Below are 22,461 nucleotides of genomic sequence, written 5' to 3'. Positions count from 1 at the left end.
TAAAACAAGTTTTGAGTTTAGGTAGAGGGTCGGTGGATTCTTGCCACTTTAGTCTCCTTTTTAAAAATTGTTTCGGCTGTCCTAGTTCCTTCTCATTGCCATATAAATTTTAGGACAATCTTATCTGTATCTACAAAAAAGTCAGCTGGGATTCTGAAAGCAGTTGTGTTCAGCCCGTATATTAATTTGGTGGGAACTGATGTCTTTACTAGGTAAAGTGTTCCAGGGCAACAAAATGTGTCTCTCCAATTTATGTATATTTTCTTTTATTTTTTATCAGCATTGTGTGGTTTTCAGCACAGAAGTCCTGTACATATTTGGATAACTTTAGGCCTTAGCATTTAAAGTTTCTGAACAATTGCAAGTGGTCTTGTATCTTAAATTTCGGTTTCCACCTCTTCATTGCTACTATTATCAGAATACAGTTGATTTTTGTAACTTGATCTAATATTCTGATTTTGTTGAACTCACTTATTTGTCATGGGAGGAGTTTGTGAATTCCCGGGGATTTTACATGGACCATAATGTCATCTGCAAATAGAGACAGTTTTATTTTTTCCTTTCCAAACTGTATGTCTTTTTTTTTTCTTGACTTACTGTGCTGACTAGAACCTGTTTTTTCTTTTTCAATTTTTTATTTTTTTTTTAATTTTTTTTCAACATTTTTTATTTATTTTTGGGACAGAGAGAGACAGAGCATGAACGGGGGAGGGGCAGAGAGAGAGGGAGACACAGAATCGGAAACAGGCTCCAGGCTCCGAGCCATCAGTCCAGAGCCTGACGCAGGGCTTGAACTCATGGACCGCGAGATCGCGACCTGGCTGAAGTCGGACGCTTAACCGACTGCACCACCCAGGCGCCCCTTTTTTCAATTTTTTAAATATTTACTTAGTTGAGAGAGAGAGAGAGAGAGAGAGCGTGAGCAGGGGAGGGGCAGAGAGGGAGGGAGACACAGAATCTGAAACAGGCTCCAGGTTCTGAGCTGTCAGCACAGAGCCTGACACGGGGCTCGAACTCATGAGCCGTAAGATCGTGACCTGAGCCAAAGTCAGATGCTCAACCGACTGAGCTACCCAGGAGCCCCATGTGCTGGCTAGAACTTCTGGTGTCAAATTCTCTTAGTTTTTCAGCCGAGAGTGTCTTGATTTCCCCTTCATTCCTGAAAGATACTTTCGCCGGCTATCGAATTTGGGCTCGCAGGAGTTGTCGCCGGCCCGTCAGGTCACATGGGGCTGGAAGACATTCCCCACAGCAAGTGGAGCTGTGGTTCAGCTCCTTGCCTGGCCCTGGGCAAACCAGGCTCTCGGGTGGCCAAACCCCCTTGCTCGAGGATCTGAATCAGGCAGATGTGCACCCTGTCAGCTTCCCTGTTCAGGGTGAGCCCTCAACTTGGCTTTGCAGAAGAACAAAGCTACTGGTCATGTTTGCTACTCGGACTTCTCAAGTACGTACTCCGTAGGCCAGGATCTGTGCGCCGGTGGCCGTAAGCGCCTCCCGCTTCTCCGCTGCCGTCAGATTCCCAGTGGTTGGACCCTGAAGCTTCCTCTGCCATCCCAGTGGCGTGAGATCAGAACAGGGGCTCCCACAAAGCGGCCCTAGTGCTGGGAGAGTGGTGGTCCCCTGGGGGTTCTCTTTTCTTTGGCACCGGAGGGGCCGGAGGCTCAGGGAGAACCTCTCTGTGTGGTGCTGTGCTGGCCTGATAGAGGAGCATTGAGGTCAACAGCGGCTGCTTCTCTCACTCTTCTAATACAGTCTGTCTTGACCTCTGTAGTGTCGAGGTGGGGCATGCTTCGGCCTCACCCCTGCATCCTAGGGTTCTGCCAGTGGTGTCTTGCCCTTGAATAGTCTTTTTTTTTTTTTAATTTTTTTTAACATTTATTTATTTTTGAGACAGGGAGAGACAGAGCGTGAACAAGGGAGGGTCAGAGAGAGGGAGACACAGAATCTGAAACAGGCTGCAGGTTCTGAGCTGTCAGCACAGAGCCCGACGCGGGGCTCGAACTCACGGACCGCGAGATCATGACCCGAGCCGAAGTCGGTCGCTTAACCGACTGAGCCACCCAGGCGCCCCAACCCTTGAATAGTCTTTAGTCATTCTTCTTGTGAAGGGGAAGCAAAGTCAGGAGCACATGCGGTTGCCTGTGACATGAGGTCACTCCCTTCGGTGATTTTTTACAGTAAGAAGCATGTGATATCGAGGCAGGCGCTTTTGCTTCGTCACGCGACTCAAAAAAAAAACTCAGTTTAAGATGCCGAGCTGCTCGTCGGTAACACAAATTACTTCACACCAACGCGTCAAAGGAAACCTGGGAGCGAATGCGCAGATCAGTTCTTTCATTGCAGAGATGGAGGTGGTGGGAGTATCTAATATCTTGGTGCCATAAGCATTTTCTTCAAAAGAAAGTGTCTAGGGTGTAATCGAAGCACCTCAAGACTCAAATAAGCACCGCTGAATTGAAACTATGCTTACGTTCGGGATATGACTAATTTTATGCGCCAATGATTCACGCTCCAGTTTTTAAGCCCTTGCAGCAAATAAAGACAATCATTGTTCAGGGCCAACAAGAGTCACTGGCAAAAAGAAATTGCAAACAATCCTGAGAAAAAGCTCTTCCGTGCGTGCTGTCGCTTTTCTTGTCGATGAACTTGTTCAAATCAAAGTTGAGCGTGGTTGCTCTAAGATGTCCCGTGACTGTGATTTATGGAACTGGGCTGTTAAATGGTTACGGCCAACAACAAAAGATGACTCACTTTTAAATTACTTTTCAGCGTTTATGAGACGAGTACAAACCGCCCAAGAGGAAGATGCCTGTAGTTGCCGATTTCCAGAAGAAGAAGAAGGAGAGTGTGTTCACACTGTTCTGTGAAGCAGAAATCCACCGCGCCGCTGGGAGCGTCTTGAGAAGAATCAGCACAGAAACATGAGTGATCCCTCTATCGTAGCTTTCTAAATCGAAAAAGACCATCCTAGATAAGACTCAGGATTACCCCCCAAGTTTTCTCAGAATGCTAACAGGTTGGCCTTTAAAAAATGTATCCCTTTTAAGTGGATGTGTGGGACCGGGGCATTTTCTAGATAATGTGTAATAGCCTTGAGATGCTTTCTTTTTTTTTTCTTTCTTTCTTTCTTTTTTTTTTTTTTTTGAATTCTAAAGAGACGTATACTTCAAATGAAATCATGTGGGCCAATGGTCCAGCTAAAATGATAATCAAATTTAATTCCGTTTTGTGTGTGTGTGTGTATGTGTGTGTGTGTGTGTGTGTGTGTGTGTGTGCGCGCTAATAGGACAAAAAGCCATAAGATCCAGGAAATACCCCCAACCAAATCTTCCTTTGGTTCAGACATTCGACACAATGAGCTCTACTAATGTGAGGAGGGAAATTATGACAGGGCCCAAATTTGAGGTCAAGGGCAAAATATCTCAGACCTTCAGGAAGAGTTTTGGAAAGAGTTCGGATGTCTTTGCACATCTTGTGGTCCCCTCCACCCTTGTGTCTTCTGCTTTGTAACTCTCCTCTCTGAGACAGGGTTTATGTTTTGTTGTTGTTGGTGTTTAATGTTTTTTTTTTTTAATTTACTAGTGAAGTGTAATTGACAAGCAATGTTATATTAGTTTCCGGTGTAGAACATAGTGGCTCAATTCTGTACATTACTCAAGCTCACCACAATTATAAGTGTAGTCCCCATCTGTCACCATAGGGTGTCATTACAGTGTCATTGACTATACTCCCTGTGCTATACTCGTCATCCCTGTGCCTTATTTATTTTACAACTGGAAGTTTGTGTCTCTTGAGCCCCTTCATCTGTTTTGCCCATTAAAAAGAATTGGCTTATGTGTTTTTAATTCTTGAAACCACTAAACATAATATTTGATATACTAATCGAGGAAACAGGTAGGAATGAACAATTCTAGAATGAACACCCGTGAGCCCGTAGCCCAAACAGGGTCCGAGAGCAGAAGTTGCCAGACCCCGAAGGACCAAATCTGAGGCTTTGTATGGCTTCTGAGCTAAAAGTGATTTTTACATGTTTAAATTGTGAAAAACAAATCAAAATAAGACTAATATCTCATGACATGTATGTATGTATGTATGTAAAATTAAAATTTCGGAGTTCATAAATAAAATTTTATGGGAACACTCAGCCACACTCAGGTGGCTTTTGCATTACAACAGCAGAGTTGAGTAGTTGTGCAAGAGACTGTATGGCCCACAAAGCCTAAAATATGTAACATCTGACCCTTTATAGGGTCAGGGTCAAGGTCAGAGCATCCTCTCCGTGTTGCTTTTCCTCCCTCATCTTCTGCCTACCTCTCCACCTCACCCCCAGGCATCCTCTCTCAGGAACATCAATTCGATCGATTCCCTTGCTTTAAAAAAAATCATCGCTCACATATTTATGTACTCCAAAACTATGTTATTTAGTTTTGCTTGTTTTTTAGCCTTATGACAATGGTATTACACTGTATGTGACTTGGTTTAATCACTCAAAATTTTATTTATAAGATTCATTCATATAATTGTGTGTAACTAGAATGCATTCATTTTAACGATTGTATAATTTTGCAAATATACAATAATTTATCAATGCGTTCTGAATCAAAAGACATTTGAGTCGTTTGTAGTTGGTTTTTTTTTTGCAATTATAGGCAATGTTGGTATGAATTTTTTTTAACATTTATTTATTTTTGAGACAGAGAGAGACAGAGCATGTACGGGGGAGGGTCAGAGAGTGAGGGAGACACAGAATCTGAAACAGGCTCCAGGCTCTGAGCTGTTGGCACAGAGCCCGATGCGGGGCTCGAATTCACGCACAACGAGATCATGACCTGAGCTGAAGTCGGACGCTCAACCGACTGAGCCACCCAAGCGCTCCGGTATGAATGTTTTTTTTCATGTGTGTCTTGTGGAAGAGTGTCTCTAGGGAAACTTCCTCCGAGTGAAATTTCTGGACCTTTGGGCGTATGAATGTTCAACTTTATGAACTAAGTTATGCAGAAATAACAAATGTCCCTCCCTGCCCACCCTCCCCCCCCCCCACAATCTTCATGGACTTGGACAAAACAACAGGTGCATTTCTTGCTATCATTACATGGCCACGGCAGGCTGAGAGTGGCTCCGTCCCACGTGATTTCACTCGGATTTAGGGGGAGGGGGAGCTTCTACTTGGAACACTGGCCGTCTCAGGGCAAAGGCATACGTGCCACTTTGCTCAGAGCTGGTTGGTTAGAGTCTAACCTTTAGAGCGAGTCATGTGGTGAGGCTGGCATCAAACAGGGCAGAGAGCGTAATCTTTGCACAGGGAGGGCCAGAAAATATGGCCAAACAATATAACTCTGCTACTGTGCTCAACGCTTCTCAGAGCAGTAGTTCTAACTCATGGTCTTGTCAGCCTCACCAAATCCCATCATTGCTACTGTCTGGGATTGGCAGACTCTCGATTTTGCCCATCTAGTGGGTTTTAGAGGGCGGTTTCACTGTGGTCTTATTTTGTATTTCCTGAATTACTGATGAGCATCTCATCCCGTGTTTTTGTATCACTGGTGTTTCTTTTTGTGACACGCTTGCTCATGTTGTTTGCTCGTTTTTAAACACTTGGTTGTCTTTTGCTTATTGGTTCGTCATTCTTTATATATTCGCGATAATAATCTTTGGTCGCCTGTACGTGTCATGAATATCTGCTTTGTTTGTAATTTTTTTCTCTTTTTCATTATGGCCTTCTCCGTCTTTCCGGTAATCGGCAAAAAAGTTCTGACTCTGGTTAAGTTTACAACTCGTTTCTTATATCATCAACACATTTTTGTTTCTTGATGAAAGAAACCCTTCGACGCCTCAGTCTCGTAAAGATACTTCCACACCTTTTATTCTGAAAGTTTTAAGTGTAATCTCTCAAGAACTGATTATTGTGTGTGCTGGGAGGTGATGGTCCAATTTTGAGCTCTGTATGCCGATAACCACCAGACCTGGTGTCATTTATTCCACGGTCCATCATTTCCCCATGGATCTACACTACTGCCTCTGTCCTTCTCCAAGTTCTCCATATCCGTGGGTGTGTTCCTGAGTTCTCTGTTCTGTTCCACTGGTCAACGAGTCTGTCCCTGTGCCAGTACCACACTGTCTTGGTTACAGTAGATTTATAAAAACTCTTGATCCTCGGTAATACGAGTATTTAATTCAATGTCCCACAGAGTTTTATAAAGTTTCTCCAGAAGCTTTGCTCGTACATCTCTTATTAGATTTATTTCTAGGCACCTTCTTATTTTATAATTTGATGTGTGTGCTTCTTGTTTTATAATTTTGTTTTATTTATTTTTCTATTAAGTTTATTTATTTTGGGAGAGTGAGAGAGCAAGAGCAGGGGAGGGGCAGAGGGAGAGGGAGAGAGAGAGAATCCCAAGCAGGCTCCACACTGTCGGCACAGGGCCCGATGCGGGGCTCGAACTCATGAACCGTGAAATCACGACCTGAGCTGGAACCAAGAGTTGGATGCTTAACCAACTGAGCCACCCAGGCGCCCCCATAATTATATTTTTATTTGTTATTATTTTTAAATAGTCTCCACCCCAACACGGGGCTCAAACTCACCACCTGGAGATCAAGAGTTGCGTGCTTTACCGATGGAGCCGGCCAGGTGGCCCTTGTGTTTGCTTTTTAGATGATTGTGTTTATTGTGGGAGCATAAAGATATAATTGATTTGATTCTATTAGTTTATAGCCAGCCTCCTTGCTAAGCCTTCTCTTTTTTTAATGTTTATTTATTTATTTTGAGAGAGAGACCTCGAGCAGGAGAAGAGCAGGGAGAGAGAGAGAGACAGAGAGAGGGGAGGAGAGAGAGAGTCCACTCTGAGCGTGGAGCCTGACACAGGGCTCAGTCTCACGACTGAGATCATGACCTGAGCTGAAATCAAGAGTTGGGTGCTCAACCCACTGAAGCACCCAGGTGCCCCTTAAACCTTTACTTCCGGTAGTACGTATGTAGATTTTGGGGGGTTTTCTGTACAGATAATTGTGTTATTTACTATAATAATAGTTTCTTCCTTTCTAGTCCTTTGTCTTTTATGTCTTTTCTGATTGACTTAGTGCTGGTCCTACAGTACAAAGTAATAGTCTTTTCCATCTTATCTATAGGGGATATTTTCAGGGGATTTTTTGATAAATGTAATCAGGTTAAGTTCCCTTCTGCTCCTGGTTTGTGCAGACATTAAGTTTTTAATTTTAAATCATGAATGCATGTCAAATTTTACCAAATGACTTTTCTTGGGGGAGAAAAAATAATTTGATTGCCGATGACTCAGCCAGAGGTTCTATCATCTTTGATTTGGATCTGAACTTCAGCCACATTCCAAGAAAATTACTGTCTGAAGGAAATTGAATGTCATAATAGGTATTCCTGTTTTCCTCTCTTCTTTAAAGGATGTATTTTTAAAAGTACTTTGGTGGATGATAAAATTATATGCGTTCAGAAAAAAATGTGTTATTTAAAATTTTTTTAATGCTTATTTATTTTTGAGAAAGAGAGCGTGAACGGGGGAGGAGCAGAGAGAGAGGGAGACACGGAATCTGAAGCAGGCTCCAGGCTCTGAGCTGGCAGCACAGAGCACGACAAGGGGCTCAAACTTAAGGAGCCGTGAGATCATGACCTGAGCTGAAGCCGGATGCTTAGCCAACTGAGCCACCCAGGTGGCCCCATCAAAAATGTGTTATTTTAATTTAAGTAGATGGAATACCTTTATCTGCCTTTGAATCTTGTGGATAACAAAGGCCACTTCAGGAACAAGGCTCGGGAATAAATTCTGATGTGGCTTCCTTTCTCTGCTTCCGACACCCGATGTTTAATTTTCCCTTGGCCATTATCCTCAAAGGGATTGGTAGTGGCCTACCATCATGGGTCACCCTCACTAACTCAACTAAATTCATCTGTCCCAGATAAGAAACACGGAAAATCCACCGTTTATTATGCCTCGCTGACAGAGGCTGTGTTTGTGACACAGATTGTATGATACTTTTAACATAGTAGATTTTGGTAAAATGTGTAAAATTTAAAAATGAAAACCACGGCAACTTGGAGAATGAGTCATTTTTTCCTTAAGTGGCAGTTAACAGAGGAAGGAAATCAAAACAGAATAATAGGATCCCCTTTAAGAGTTAATTTAGGAATCCAAGAGTTCAGTTTAATAGAAATGAGGGTACATTTTTACAAAAATAGATGAGCATATTTAGGGAGGAACAAGTTGGAAACGGTTTTCTAAATACTTAAAAACAAGCTTAGGTTACTTCTGAACAAATTTTTATTTTTTTTTTCTCTGGTGGAAGGTGTCATTCTGATGGAAACTTTTGATATGAGGGGCATACAACTGCTAAAGTGAGTGTCTTCCTTCTGTGGAGAGCAGACATTTCCATCTGTGGGTGGGATGTACGAGTGGGCGTCAGCTCTGGTGCGTTATATGCGGTCTGTGGGGTGGGGGTGGAGTGGTGGGAATATTGGTCATTATTGATGTTTTTAAAAAAGGGATTCTATAATAAAACACAAAGTTACCATTTTCACAGAAAAAAAAAAGAATATCTAAGAAAAACGCTTATCTTGTATCTTACTTTCTTTTAAAGCTTATCTTTTAGAAAGTTCACGTTACTCTTGCAACATTGAATTGTAAAGGCTAATAATGAAATAACATGTCATTCTTTGGGAACCATGGAGGCAGACTTTAGTGCCAAGGTATGTGAAGGATTTAGAGTTTGGGATTTCTTGCTCCCAGCGACTGACATTTTAGTCACATGAAAACGAATGCTTTTTATACCAGTATTGATTCTGATAGCTGTCTTTGGAATTGTCATTGAAGCCTGTCAAATATGTCCTTTACAAATTCGGGTGAGTGGGGAAGGGGCAGAGAGAGAGGGAGACACAGAATCCAGGCTCCAGGCTCCAGGTTCCAGGATGTCAGCACAGAGCCCAACGCAGGGCTCAAACTCGGGTACTGCAAGTTCATGACCTGAGCCGACATTGGATGCTTAACCGACTGAGCCACCCAGGCTCCCCGTGAACAGGCTGATTCTGATGAACCTATCGAAGGGACTGACTCTGAAATATAAACGACCAGTTCGCTGAACTAGCATCCTTCCAGTGCCCTGCACCTGGGGCCACGTGAGGGCACAGAGACAAAGGACCCACTGCCCGCCTGAGGGCTTTGAGTCCAAGGGACTGACCAGTACAACCCGAGAAGGACGCAATGTCACCAGGACCTGCTCTGTGCCAGGAATACCACTGTGCAAGTAGTTGGAAGGAGTGCTGCCTGCCTAGTACTCCCAGCCTGGTAGGGAGACAGCTGTCGTGGGGGAGGGGGGGACTCTGTGCCAGTGGGAAGCCCACTTGAGAAGGGGTGGAGGGAGGGCTTCCTGGAGAAGGAGGAGGAACCATCTACTTCCACTGTGTTTCCCAGAAGGAGCAAAGACCCCAGGCAAATGGGAGGGAGGGCTGGGGCTGGGGACCAAGGGCAGATGAAGGAAGCTATAGGGCCAGCAGGGACCAGAAACACAGATTTCATAGGCTATGTGAAGAAACTTGGATTTTATTTATTTTTTTAATGTTTATTTATTATTGAAAGACAGAGTCAGAGCGTGAGCAGGGGAGGGGCAGAGGGACAGGGAGACAGAATCCGAAGCAGGCGCGAGTCTGAACTGTCAGCACAGAGCCTGATGTGGGGCTCGAACTCACAAACCGTGAGATCATGACCTGAGCTGAAGTCAGACACTTAACTGACTGAGCCACCCAGGTGCCCCAAGAAGCTTGGATTTTAAACTGTGGATAATGATTGCAGAGCCAGATTAGGTATCTGAGCAGATACGCACTTAGGAAAGATCTCCCTGATTACAGTAAGGAAAATGGATTAATGAGAGTCAAGACTTAAAGCCCTCAGGTGGCCAGTGGGTCCTTTATCTCCAAGCCAGATGAGGGGGCTCCTACAGGAGTCGGGGTGCCTGTCGGGGTGGGGCACGAGGCCTGGTTTCTGGCCAGGGCTGCTGTGGGGAATGATGCACAGGCAGAGCCGAGGCCCTGCATGAGGAGATGAGGGAGGAAGGAGCTGGTCCAGTGTCAGCACGGACCCTGGGGGTGCCCCGCGGAGGACCACGTTGGTGGTGGGAGAGAGGGACAGGGAAAAGTGGCCTCACAGAGAACCAGGGCAGGGTGCCCAGAACCGGCGGATGAAAACAGAGTCAGGAGGGCCAAAGTCACCAAGAGGCCAGGAGGTGACAGTAGAACATACCTTAGGTTTGGCAACAAAGCAGTCACCTTACTGGAAGGCTTTTCAGGGGTGTGGTGACCCTAAAAGTCAAGCCGTGGGATGCAGGAAGGCATGGGGAGTGACAGCAAATGTACCCACACTTTTCAAGAGTCAGACGGTGGAAGAAAGGAGATGGTGTGAGACGTGGGGGTTGCCTGCGGGTCAGGCGTCACATAAACACAGATGCCCTCTTAAATCTGAAGTTCAGATAAATGATATTAATTTCTCAGTATAAATGTGCCCCAGACAAGGTTTGGGACATGCTTTTACTAAAAATTATCTGTTGCTTATCTGAAATTCAAATTTACCTGGGAATCCTGTATTTTTTTATTTGCTGAGTTTGGCAAACCTAGTGGAGTGGGGAGTACCGTCGATTCTTGAACAATGTGGGGGGGATTAGGGGCACCCATCCCTCCACCCCCATGGCAAAAATCTGCCTGTAACTTTTGAGTCCCCCCCCCCCAAACTTAACTACTAACAGCCTACTGTTGTCCAGAAGCCTTAAGAATAACAGAAACAGTTGATTAACACATATTGTGTATGTGACATGTACAATAAAGTAAGGCAAAGAAAGAAAATGTTAAGAAAATGATAAGAAACAACACATGTACAGTACTTTATTGTATTTATTGGGGAAAAAATATGCCTGTAAGTGGAACTGTGTGGTTCTTTTTTTATGTTTTATTTACTTTTGAGAGAGAGCAAGTATGAATGGGGGAGGTGCAGAGAGAGAGGGAGACAAAGACTCAGAAGCAGGGTCCACACTGACAGCAGAGAGCCCAATGTAGGGCTTGAATTCAAGAACTGCAAGATCATGACCTGAGCCAAAGTCAGACCTTCAATCGACTGAGCCACCCAGGTGCCCCTGACCTGTGCAGTTCTAACCTGTGTTCTCTTTATCACTATATTGCCAGTCTAATTACAATATGTCTTGGTGTGGGTTAGCTTTTGGTGATTCTGACAGGAGTTCTCTGTGCCTCTTGGATCGGGATGTCTGTTTCCTTCCCCAGATTAGGACAGTTTTCAGCTATTATTTCTTCAAGTAAATTTTCTGCCCCCTATTCCCTCTCTTCTTCTGGGACTCCTATGAAACAAATGTTATTATGTTTGATGGAGTCACCAAGTTCCCTTAAGTCTATTCTCGTGATCCATAATTCTTCTTTCTCTCTTTTGTTAAGCTCCATTATTTTCCATTATTCTGCCTTCTATGTCACTAATTCATTCCTCTGCTTCTTCCAACCTGCTGTTCATTGCATCCAATCTGTTTCCAATCTCTTGTATTGCACTCTTCATTGCTGATTGATTCTTTTTTTTTTGTCTTTTATCTCTGTAGTACGTGTCTCGCTGATGTCTTCTTTTCTCATGCTCAGTGAGTATCCTTATGATTGTTATTTTAAATTCTCCATTAGGCATGTTACTTATATCTGTTCCACTTAGATCTCTGGCCGCAACTTTATCTTGTTCTTTCATTTGGGGTGAATTCCTCTGTCTTGGCATTTTGTCTGAGTCTCTGCTTTCTTCTCTGTGTTAGAAAAGCAAGTTATGTTTCTTGCTCCTGAAAGTAATGGTTTTTTGAAGAGGAGATCATGTAGTGTCCAGGACCTCATGCCTCATGGAGTGTCTCGGGTGTGTGCTGCGTGCACTCTGCTGTTGTGTCATGGCTGCTCTATTCTTCAGGCTGTCCTTGCTGTGGGAAGTGTTTGCTCCCTGGCCTGAATGTAGTGAGTGTTAACCACATGTGCTCTGGTCTGCTTGTAAAATGAGACCTGACACCACCTCCACCAGAACTGAGGCCCTGTAAAATTCTCTGGTCAGAAGATATGGTGTGGGCCTGGGTTTGTGCTGGTCTTCCAGGGGCGCAGCCCACTGTGCTGGGACTGAGGCAGGCCTGACTTAGAAGGGGTGTCCTGCCAGAGCACAGGGGGTGGGGTCTGGTATAAGCAAGTTAGGCAGCCAATGTGAGTGCTATGGGGCTTCCCGCAGGTAGCTCTGTGTTTATGCTGAGGGGCAGGGGAGAGAAATGGTGCCAGACAGCCCCTTTGTTCCCCAGAGAGGTGTCTCCATGAACACTACTTCTCAGGGACACACTCTGAGAAGAGCAAATAATCTTTCCCACTGTGTGTCCCAAGCATTTTTCAGATTGCTGTTTCCATGCTTTCTGACCCTTGTTGTTGTTGTTGTTGTGGGTTTCTTTTTTTGTTTTTGTTTTTTGTTTTCTGTTTTTTTTTTTTGTTTTTTGTTTTTTGTTTTTTGTTTTTTTGCCTGCTTTCTCTTCAGGAGCAGTGCAATGCTCTCTGGGCTATATCCCAGTCAAGCCCTGTGGGTTGCAAGAACTCATGAGATTCAACCCCTCTCATTTTCCAGTCCAGTGGCATTGGGGAACATTCTCCTTGTGTGTTCCCCTGTGTGCTCCTCTCCCTTACCTATCTCCATGACCATGGCTCCCCCCACCCCCTGCAGCACCCGAGATCTGTTTGTCCCCCAAGCCACATCTCCACACTTCGTACCTTCTTCAATGTGGCCTCTTCTCTCCCTTTAATTGTGGAGTTTGTTCTGCCAGTCTTCAGGTCAATTTCTGGGCTATTTAGGAAGATTTTATAGTTATCTAGTTGTGTTCCTGGGATGAGGCAAACCTAGGGTCCTGCTACTCTGATGCCATCTTTCCCCCCTCTAAATTGTGTTCTCTTTTAGTTGAGGAGACTCAAACAACGTGATATACAGATGTTCAAGTCATGGCAGCTGGTGCCTGGTGACCCAGAGGATGGCCTAGAACACAGGGAACAGTGATGACAGAAGACCCCAGTTTTACAGGAGGATGGGGCCAGATGAGTGAAGATGGTGGTAGGCCCCCGGTTTTGATGGAGGGGAACAGGAGGGGTGCCTGCTAGAAGGTTCTCCGGGGTTCTTTATGGATATGGGGTGTGCAGGGGAGACTGATGGATGGGAGAATGAGACCTGCCTTATTGGAGGCTTGGATTGCTGCTAGAACCCAGGTGAGCCTTCGCTCTGCAGGGATGCAGGTCCAGATACACTGGGGGCTGTGTAGGGTCAGGAGAGGCAGGGCAGACTGCCCCCAGACTGACAGAAGGTCAGAGGGACAAGGAAATTGAAGATACAGGCAAGAGAGTGGCAAAAGGACTCCATGTTCATATTTTATGCATTAATTGTGCACTTGTTATAAAGGCCATTTTAATACCTTATTCAATCCTTCTGAAGCCAGGTTAACAAAAACACAGGGTGACGATAAGGTGCAGCAGCACCTTACAAAGCGACAAAGCAGCCTTCTCTGGGAACTGGGATGTTAGCATTTCATAAGGACAGAGTTTCAATTTTGCAAGACGAAAAAACTGATGGGGACTGATGGTGGTGGCAGCACAGTATGACTGTGCTTTGTGTACATAACCTGTACACTTAAAAATGGTTAAAATGGTAAATTAAAAAAAATGTTTATTTATTTTGTGTTTTTTTTAATGTTTATTATTTTTGAGAGTGCACAAGTGGGGGAGGGGCGGAGACAGAGTTGGGGGAGGGACAGAGGATCCGAAGTGGGCTCCATGCTGACAGCGGGGAGCCCAATGTGGGGCTTGAACTCACAAACCATAAGATCATGACCTGAGCCAAAGTTGGGTGCTCAACTGACTGAGCCACCCAGGCGCCCCAAAAATGTTTATTTATTTTGAAAGAGAGAGGGAGAGTGAACAAGCCGGGGAGGGGCAGAGAGACAGGAGGAGAGAGAGAAAATCCCAAGCAGGCTCCTTGCTGTCATCACAGAGCCTGACATGGGGCTCAATACTATGATCCTGGGATCATGACCTGAACTGAAATCAAGAGTCAGATGGTCAACTGACTGAAACACCCAGGTGCCCCAACTTTTATTTTTTTTATTAGACAAATAACTTTTATAGACAATTAAGAAATACTTTTTTTTACATTTAAAAAATGATAAACCCACCATTTGCTCATGTGGCTTTGTAAGAGAGGAAGGGTCTGTTGAAGATGACCCACATAGGATGCTGGGATGTGGATCAGGGCATCTTCCTATCAGTGTTAATGACAGAAGAAAAATTATCCTTTCATCTTTTCTGATTTTATCTAAGATAATCTATCTAAGTGTCGAAATAAAATTTTCTAGTCCTGGGGTGCCTGGGTGGCTCAGTCGATTAAGTGCCTGACTCTTGATTTTGGCTCAGGTTACGATCTCATGGTTCGTGGTTAGAGCTCCACCTCAGGATCTGTGCTGGTGGTGTGGCGCCTGCTTCGGATTCTCTCTCTCTCTCTCTTTCTCTCAAAAATAAATGGACAAACTTAAAAAAATTAAGAAATTTCCCGTCCCAATCAAAGAAAGGGAATTAAACATTTATCCTGCCTGTCCCATATATATCATATTTCAGGGCAACCAAATACCCCCGATTGGGGAGGGAAATTATGATACCAGAAAGCAACAGCAATGACACCATTTTGCAGCCCTTAATGAAGTAATTAATTCAGACAAAGATCATCAAAGGAGGAAACCATCAGATAAAAGTGAAGACTGAAAAATAGAAGAATGGAAACATGTGTAAGTACATAGATACAGACACGCTGATAGAAGGCTGGCTGGACGCGGGGTGCCTGGTGGCTCAGTCGGTTAAGCGTCCGACTTCAGCTCAGGTCACGATCTCGCGGTCCGTGAGTTCGAGCCCCGCGTCAGGCTCTGGGCTGATGGCTCAGAGCCTGGAGCCTGCTTCCGATTCTGTGTCTCCCTCTCTCTCTGCCCCTCCCCCGTTCATGCTCTGTCTCTCTCTGTCTCAAAAATAAAAAAATAAAAAATTAAAAAAAGTTAAAAAAAAAAAAAAGAAGGCTGGCTGGACAGATGGAGGAGACAGAACCTCTAATCCACATGGAAGAGGTCTCGTGTTCACTAAGATTTCAAAGCTGAATTCACTATGTAATCCCTAGACCCTGCCCCTCCTCCAGCATCCCTGCCCTCTTGCTTGAGGAGGCCTTAAGGCGAACACTCTTACGCAAGGACCTGGCTCCTGTCCCTCACCCTCACCATCAAGCCTGTTTACAACCTCAGGCATGTCTCCAACTGCACAAATGTAACCCCATCGTTGTGCTGCCTGCCCTTGATCAAGGGATTCCCAGTGTCCCCAGGGTGAAGTTCAAAACTCCCAGGTCACCATCCCAGCCAGCACCAAGCCAGTCTTGCATTGAATTGCCAGTTCTCTGCACATACCAGCTGTTTCATGACTCTGGATTCGACCGCAGGCTTTTACCCTCTGCTTAAAACACCCTATCTGCCTGACAAAATCCTGCTCTTCCTTAAACATCTGCCAAAGCAGCCTCCTTCTGTGAGTCCGACCTCCCTCCATAGACCCCTCCTTCCCTGGGCCTCCCGCTGTATGCATATTGGCCCCGTGTCCATCCATCCATCCATCCATCCGTCTTCTTGCCTGGCTGTAAAACCCTTGAGAGAGGAAGTGTGGCTTACTCATTCTCTGAATCCTCAATTCCTATGTAGTATATAGTATGTGCTTAAATGCTTCCTAAATATATTGCCTGTCTCCTTTAAAACAGAGGCAGGGAAAGACCTGACATTTCATCTTAAGGAACACTGCAAGGGAAAAAGAGATTTATCTGCCTGATTAAACTTTTGGTGATTCCTGACAATTTCCAGCAGGAAATCGGAGGCCAATTATAATCTGATTAAGATTTTAAACAGATTTATTTTTGCGGTTGCACTCTTATTATATAACATTCTCCAAGGATCCTTTCGTGCAGTGAAGGAAGGAGCAAAGCTCACTGACCTGAGATTTTCGATTTGCCTCATATACTCCATGTATGGCCAGTTAGAGGGTACACAGGCAGTTTAAAAACCTTCCAGATTTAAACAGTATAGAGGTTCCTCAAAAAGTAAAAATAGAACTACTTTACAATCCAGTAATTGCACTACTGGGTAGTTACCCAAAGAATACAAAAACACTAATTCAAAGGGATATATGGACCCATGTTTAGAGCAGCATTATTTCTAATAGCCAAATCGGGGAAGAAACCCAAGTGTCCATTGATAGATGAATGGATAAAGAAGATGTGATAAGCATGCACGTGCGTGCACACACACACACACACACACACACAATGGAATATTACTCAGCCATCCAAAGGAACGAAATCTTGCTATTGCAACAACACGGATGGAGCTTGAGAGTATGATGGTAAATGAAGTCAGTCAGAGAAAAACAAATACCACGTGGTTTCACTCACGTGGAATTGAAGAAACAAAACAAGCAAAGATTAAAAAGAGAGGGAGAGGGTTGAGAGAGGGAGAGGGAGGGGGAGGGGGGAGGGGAGAGGGCAGAGGGAGACTGGGGTGCCTGGGTGGCTCAGTCGGTTAAGTGTCCGACTCTGGTCCAGGTCATGATCTCTCAGTCTGTGAGTTTGAGCCCTGCATCAGGCTCTGTGCTGACAGCTTGGAGCCTGCTTTGGATTCTGTGTCTCCCTCTCTCTCTGCCTCTCCCCTGATCACACACTCTGTCTCTCTCTGTCTCAAAAATAAGTAAGAGTTAGAGAGGTAAGTCAAGAAACAGACTCTTTTTAATTTTTTTTTAAAGCTTATTTATTTTTGAGAGAGAGAGAGAACATGAGCAGGGGAGGGGCATAGAATTCAAAGCAGGTTCCAGGCTCTAAGCTGTCAGTTCGAGCCTGACACAGGGCTTGAACTCATGAACTGTGGGATCATGTTCTGAGCTGAGGTCAGAGGCTCAACCGACTGAGCCACCCGGGCGCCCCTGAGCAGACTCTTAGTTCCGGAGAACACACTGATGGTCACCAGAGGGGAGGAGGGCGGGGGTGGGGAAATGGGGATGGGGATTAAGGCGGGCACTTGTGAGGAGCACCAGGTGATGCATAGAATTGGTGAGTCCCTATACTGCGCACGTGAAGCTAATATAACACTCTTAACTACACTGGAATTAAAATGAAAGCTTAATTAAAAATTGAAAAAAAAAGGGGCGCCTGGGTGGCTCAGTCAGTTGGGCGGCCAACTTCAGCTCAGGTCACGATCTCGTGGTCCGTGAGTTCGAGCCCCGCGTCGGGCTCTGGGCTGATGGCTCAGAGCCTGGAGCCTGCTTCCGATTCTGTGTCTCCCTCTCTCTGTGCCCCTCCCCCGTTCATGCTCTGTCTCTCTCTGTCTCAAAAATAAATAAAAAAAAACGTTAAAAAAAAAAAATTGAAAAAAAAAAAACTCTTCCAGATTTTACAGATCTCTCAAACACAACATTTCCAGCATGATTTGTAGAAGTTGATTTCAGATGACTGCTTCCCTGCCCAAGGTCTGACTCAGAGGCCACCACGTGGACAGGGCTGAACTGGCTCCAAATTTGGCTGCTCCCTGCCACCTGCGGGCTCTCTCCTTTTCTAGAAGCGTGTGCCACATGAGTTTTTCTCTTGTGCAACCTGATTTCTCGACACCGAGAACGGTCAGAGGTCTGCTTCCTTTCGTCAACTTTCAATCACTGTTTCAACTTCATCCCAAAAAGCTAACACTGGCTACCATATTTATTTATTTGTCACGTTCCTTAAATACCATGTGTAAAATGCAAACTAAAATATCCTAAAGTCAATAATAAATAGATTCAAATATAATCCAGAAAAAAAATTTATTCTATGATCTGAATTTTAGAAATCTCAAAACTCTAGAATTCTAACTTCGGCAGTTGTGGGGAAAAAAAAATCTTTCACCTAATCTTCGTTATGAAAAGTACATCAAATGGGTAGTAACACACATGAAGCTCACTTTTCAAATCCCAAATTTGAGCTACTACTTACTAGTCAAGGAGAAACAAGGTAACTATTTGGAGGCGTGGCTCAGAATCTAAAAACTGGTAGCTTCTTTATTCCTTTTTCCTTTGTCTTCCTCCCTTTCCTTCCTTCCTCCTTCCCTTTCTTCTCTCCTCCCCTCCTTCCTTTCCTCCCTCTGTCCCTTCTCTCCCTCCCTTCTCTCTTCCCCTCCTCCCTCCCTCCTTCTCTTCCTTCCTCTTTCTCTTCCTCCTTCATCCCTCCTCTCCTATTGCTCTTAGCAAACCTGATACTCAAATGTAAACATAATAACACATATGTGCAGGCCTTTACTCTTGCAAAATTCGATCTTTTAGATTTCATTAGAAGTCATTACGTCCTACAATACACTGCAAAGAACAAGACGCCTCTGCCACAAGAGGGCAGTAAACACCACTCGGTGCAGGCGGCTGGCCAGGGATCAGAGAGAGAAAAGAGCTGGGTGGGAAAGGAAGCAAGAGGCTGTAAAATTTCAGCCTCTCCTTCCGTGGATGGGAAGAAGGACGGCCTAAGAAGTTTGGCAACTTGTCTGAGATCGTGGAGCTAGTTGCCAGAGTCTGTTATCCTCAAAGAATAACATGCCTCCAAATTAAAGAGAATGAAGTAAAAGGTACCTAATTAGGGATGCTGTTCCCTAGTAACCCAGTAGTCCGATGACTATGCATGACTCACCACAAGAAAGAAAATATTTGCTCATGGACAGGAAATAAGAAACTCTTTCCTGCTTTAGGGCATTTGAATTTGCTCTTCCTTCTGCCTGGAATCCTTTCCCCGACCTAACCCAGGGCTCAGCCTCATGCGCTCAATTATCTGCTGGGCGAGTCTGCATGGATTCTCACAGACATCTCAAACTCGAGATATTCCAAAATGATCGACACTCCTTGCTTGGGGTTTGACGGCACTGGATTAACCTCTCCAGGTCTGTTTCCTCATTTATAAAATGAAGACAAGGACATCTGCCTTACCCACATTTCCTGAAGCTTTAGTGAGTTTATATATTCACTCAGATTGTATATATCATGCGGCACAGTACCTGATCCATAGAACACCTCGATGAATGGCAGCTTTTTTAGTAAATATCACCTTCCTCCATAAACCAGCCCTTCTCATTTCCTCTCCCAAGGCAGAAAACAGATTAGTATCCTTAGATTGTCTTTTTCACCATCTGCATTTAACTAACCCGTACATCTCAGTGTATATTTCCAGAATCCAGTCCCACCTTTTGGTCCCAGCTGCCACTGCCACTATCCTAATTCATGCCTTCAGTACTTTTTGCCTGGACCATTGCAGCTGCCTTCCAGCAGCCTGCCTCCCACCCAGGTTCCACACAGCAAGTAAAGTAATCTATGCAGGATGGAGCTTGGCCATGTCATAAGAGACTACTGTGAACAGTAAAGTCATCAGGGTTTAGGGCTTAATTTGATGACCTTTTTCCCTCTGTTTTAATAATCCATCTAGAAGTGATTTTTGTAAATGGGGTGAAGTAGGGATTCCACTCCATTTCTTCTGCCTGGATAACCAACCTGTCCCCCCTTATCTGCAATGTCACTCTTGAAAACTCAAGTATCAAGGCCCCTGGGTGGCTCATTGGTTGAATGTCCGGCTCTTGATGTTGGCTCAGGTCATGATTCCAGGGTCATGGGATTGAGCTCCAAGTTGGGTTCTGCTGAGCATGGAGCTTGCTTGGGATTCTCTCTCCCCCCCCCCCAACCTCCCTCTCCCTCCCTGCTCAAAAAAAAATTTTCCAAAACTCAAGTATCTAATTACAGATGAGGTGAAAACACAGGTTTTGGGCTTTAACACTCTACATAAAGCCTAGAAAAAATTTCAATTCAGCGCATTTGTGATACTTCCCTTGGAAAACGTTTCCATAATGAACTGAAAGAGGGAAAGTGGCATTTGCTCCCCCACACCCACTCTCTTGTCTGGATGACAGAAACACAGATGCTTATTTAACTCAAGTGCTGACTTAAAAAACAACAGCAATGTTGCTTCTGAAATTTAGCACATCAAACACTGATTCGAAACACGGAGAGAGCCTCCATGACGTAGGTTTGCCTCCTTTATTCCAGTTATAACGTGAAATTCTTTAATGAACTCTTAACAATTCTTGATTAAGAAATGAAGACTGAGCAATGCGGCCTTTGTTTGGCTCTGATTATGAAAGACTGTTTTTCAAGTGATAGTTACCTTTACATTAATAATTGGCAGGTTATTGATTCTAAAACAGCACCGTGTTTTTCCTCACCTTCCCTCAGCCACCGGTGTCTATCCTGTGAATTTCCTGCATGGAACACCCAGCTCCAAGGCACTGTCACTGGGGGCAAAGGGGATGGCCTTGAGAAGAGAATAGCTGCTTCAGGCATCCGAGGTAGGGCCAGTTTTTTTTTTTTTTTGGGACAGAGAGAGACAGAGCATGAACGGGGGAGGGACAGAGAGAGAGGGAGACACAGAATCGGAAACAGGCTCCAGGCTCCGAGCCGTCAGCCCAGAGCCCGACGCGGGGCTCGAACTCACGGACCGTGAGATCGTGACCTGGCTGAAGTCGGACGCTTAACCGACTGCGCCACCCAGGCGCCCCTCGGGCCAGTTTTAACTGATGCCCTGAATGGTGCATTTTCTTTCTGCACAAAGCTGATGATGAAAACCGAGGTTAAATATCTGGCCATTTATAATGATATAAAACAAAGAGGAGGCAAAAAAAAAAATCAATAAAAGATTAAAAACAATGTCCAGGTCTGAAGAGTGGCATATTTTCTTTCCTTCTATTTCTCAGTGATCTGAAAAACTTCTTCCTGTAAACTTTCCACATATTCTACTGACTTTGTTTCTCTCTTTTTTTTAATGTTTACTTATTGAGAGAGAGAGGGGGAGAGAGAGAGAATGCAAGTGGGGGAAGGGCAGAGAGAGAGAGAGGGAGAGAGAGAATCCAAAGCAGGCTCTGGAAGCCTGATGCGGGGCTCAAACTCATGAACTGTGAGATGACCTGAGCCAAAGTCAGACACTTAACCGACTGAGCCACCCAGGCGCCCCTATTGACTTTCCGTTCTCTGTGATTTCCCCTCCGCCACCCCCAGTGAATGCGGCAAAGACCCCATAGCAGCGTCTAGACCTGTTACGGTAAATTCCACCGCTGGATTGCAACCTGCGTGTGCCATGGATTCAAGGGCAACGAGGTCATTGTCCCAGACAACTTCCTGGGGCTGAAAGGCACAGGGCCAGGAGCAAATCATGATAGAGAAGCCAAGGGGGAGGGTCGTCTTTCTTACCTTGTGCTGCCAGAGCAAGGGAAGGTTGGCCCTGGAGGGCTTGACCCCTGAGAGTCCGGGAGCAGGTGTCTGCATCACTGTTCGCGCTCTCCCAGGTGTGTCTCAGGACCAAGAAGGGAGGGTGCCCCTAGCCAGGTGGCTTCCAGCTACAACACACATCAGCTGAGCTCTTCTGGCATTGGGGCCGTGTTACTCATTTTCAAGAGAATGTTTCTCTTTCATTCCATTCTCTCCTGAGGCAGCTAGTGATCAAACAAGCATAATCCACGTCTTCCTTCCCTTCTCTTTCTTTTCTTTTCACAGAAGGATCTCCTTAAACCTCACGACTATCAGTCTCTTTCTCTGGTTTTGTAAAGCCTAACGCCCGTCCGGAAGGGTCCCCTGATGCCGGTCCATGTACTACTCATCTAGACTGGCTGGATTCCTTCTGCACCTCCAAGCCCTCTGAACGGCCGTCCTGCTCGTGGCTGAGAGAGCCCTGCACCCAGCACAGCACCTGGGCACACAGCAGGTGCCCCAGGACTAGTTGCTGGTACGTTCCGGAAAAGTAAACCTACAGAAGGGTCAGTGAGCTTCATTACTTACCCTACCCTAAAGAATGCGGCAGAGTGGGACATTAGTCACCAAGAGAAGAAAATTTGCATTCAAACATACACCCTTTTTGGAATGAGGAAGGAATAAAAGTGAGGATATATTTTGTAGACGTGATTAAGGTTTGGAGAAAGTGATTGAGGTTTCTTCACACATTCGTTGTTGAAGGTGGAACTTGAAAACGTTTCTTTCCTGCATTTTTGTTTCTTTCAGCTCCCCAGACATTTGAATATCCTATTCTAAACAATTTCAGAATTATTAAAAGGTTTTGGAAAGGTTGTCCGAACAAGGATAATTGTTAATCTGTAAGTCACATCTTCCCTTTTTGCTTTGAAAACTATTTGCTCTGCAATGCCCACAGAATTTTTTTTAAGATGATTTATTTTTTTAAGAGAGAGAGAGAAGGAGAGAGAGAGCACTCTGGAGGGAAAGAGAGAGAGGGAGGCAGAGAATTCCAAGCAGGATCCACACTGTCAGCTCAGAGCCTGATGTGGGGCTCGATCTCA

The 22,461-nt window shown here is 44.9% G+C and overlaps 1 protein-coding gene across 13 annotated transcripts in view; it reads left to right on the top strand.

The window, feature by feature from the left end:
* Positions 1 to 22,128, top strand: part of TNFRSF9 (TNF receptor superfamily member 9) — a 41,077-nt gene extending 18,949 nt beyond the window's left edge. For 5 of the 13 annotated variants that reach the window (XR_006206045.1, XR_006206044.1, XR_006206050.1 and 2 more), the window contains 5 exons: positions 2,770 to 3,016; positions 12,969 to 13,118; positions 14,669 to 14,835; positions 20,354 to 20,466; positions 21,668 to 22,126. Coding sequence is in view for 1 of the 13 variants with exons in the window: in XM_042951909.1 (XP_042807843.1) it covers positions 2,770 to 2,867 (98 nt within the window). In the remaining 12 variants the exon portion in view is untranslated. Of the gene's footprint in view, positions 1 to 2,769; positions 4,546 to 4,697; positions 4,715 to 8,604; positions 8,714 to 12,968; positions 13,119 to 14,668; positions 14,836 to 18,825; positions 19,015 to 20,353; positions 20,469 to 21,667 lie in introns of those variants that run through there. The other 8 variants (XR_006206047.1, XR_006206049.1, XR_006206051.1 and 5 more) reach the window with 8 other exon arrangements.
* Positions 22,129 to 22,461: the final 333 nt, after the last annotated feature.

The sequence above is a fragment of the Panthera leo genome, chromosome C1 (assembly GCF_018350215.1).
Source record: "Panthera leo isolate Ple1 chromosome C1, P.leo_Ple1_pat1.1, whole genome shotgun sequence".
NCBI classification, from domain to species: Eukaryota; Metazoa; Chordata; class Mammalia; order Carnivora; family Felidae; genus Panthera; species Panthera leo.
This window is presented reverse-complemented; position numbering and strand designations above follow the sequence as displayed.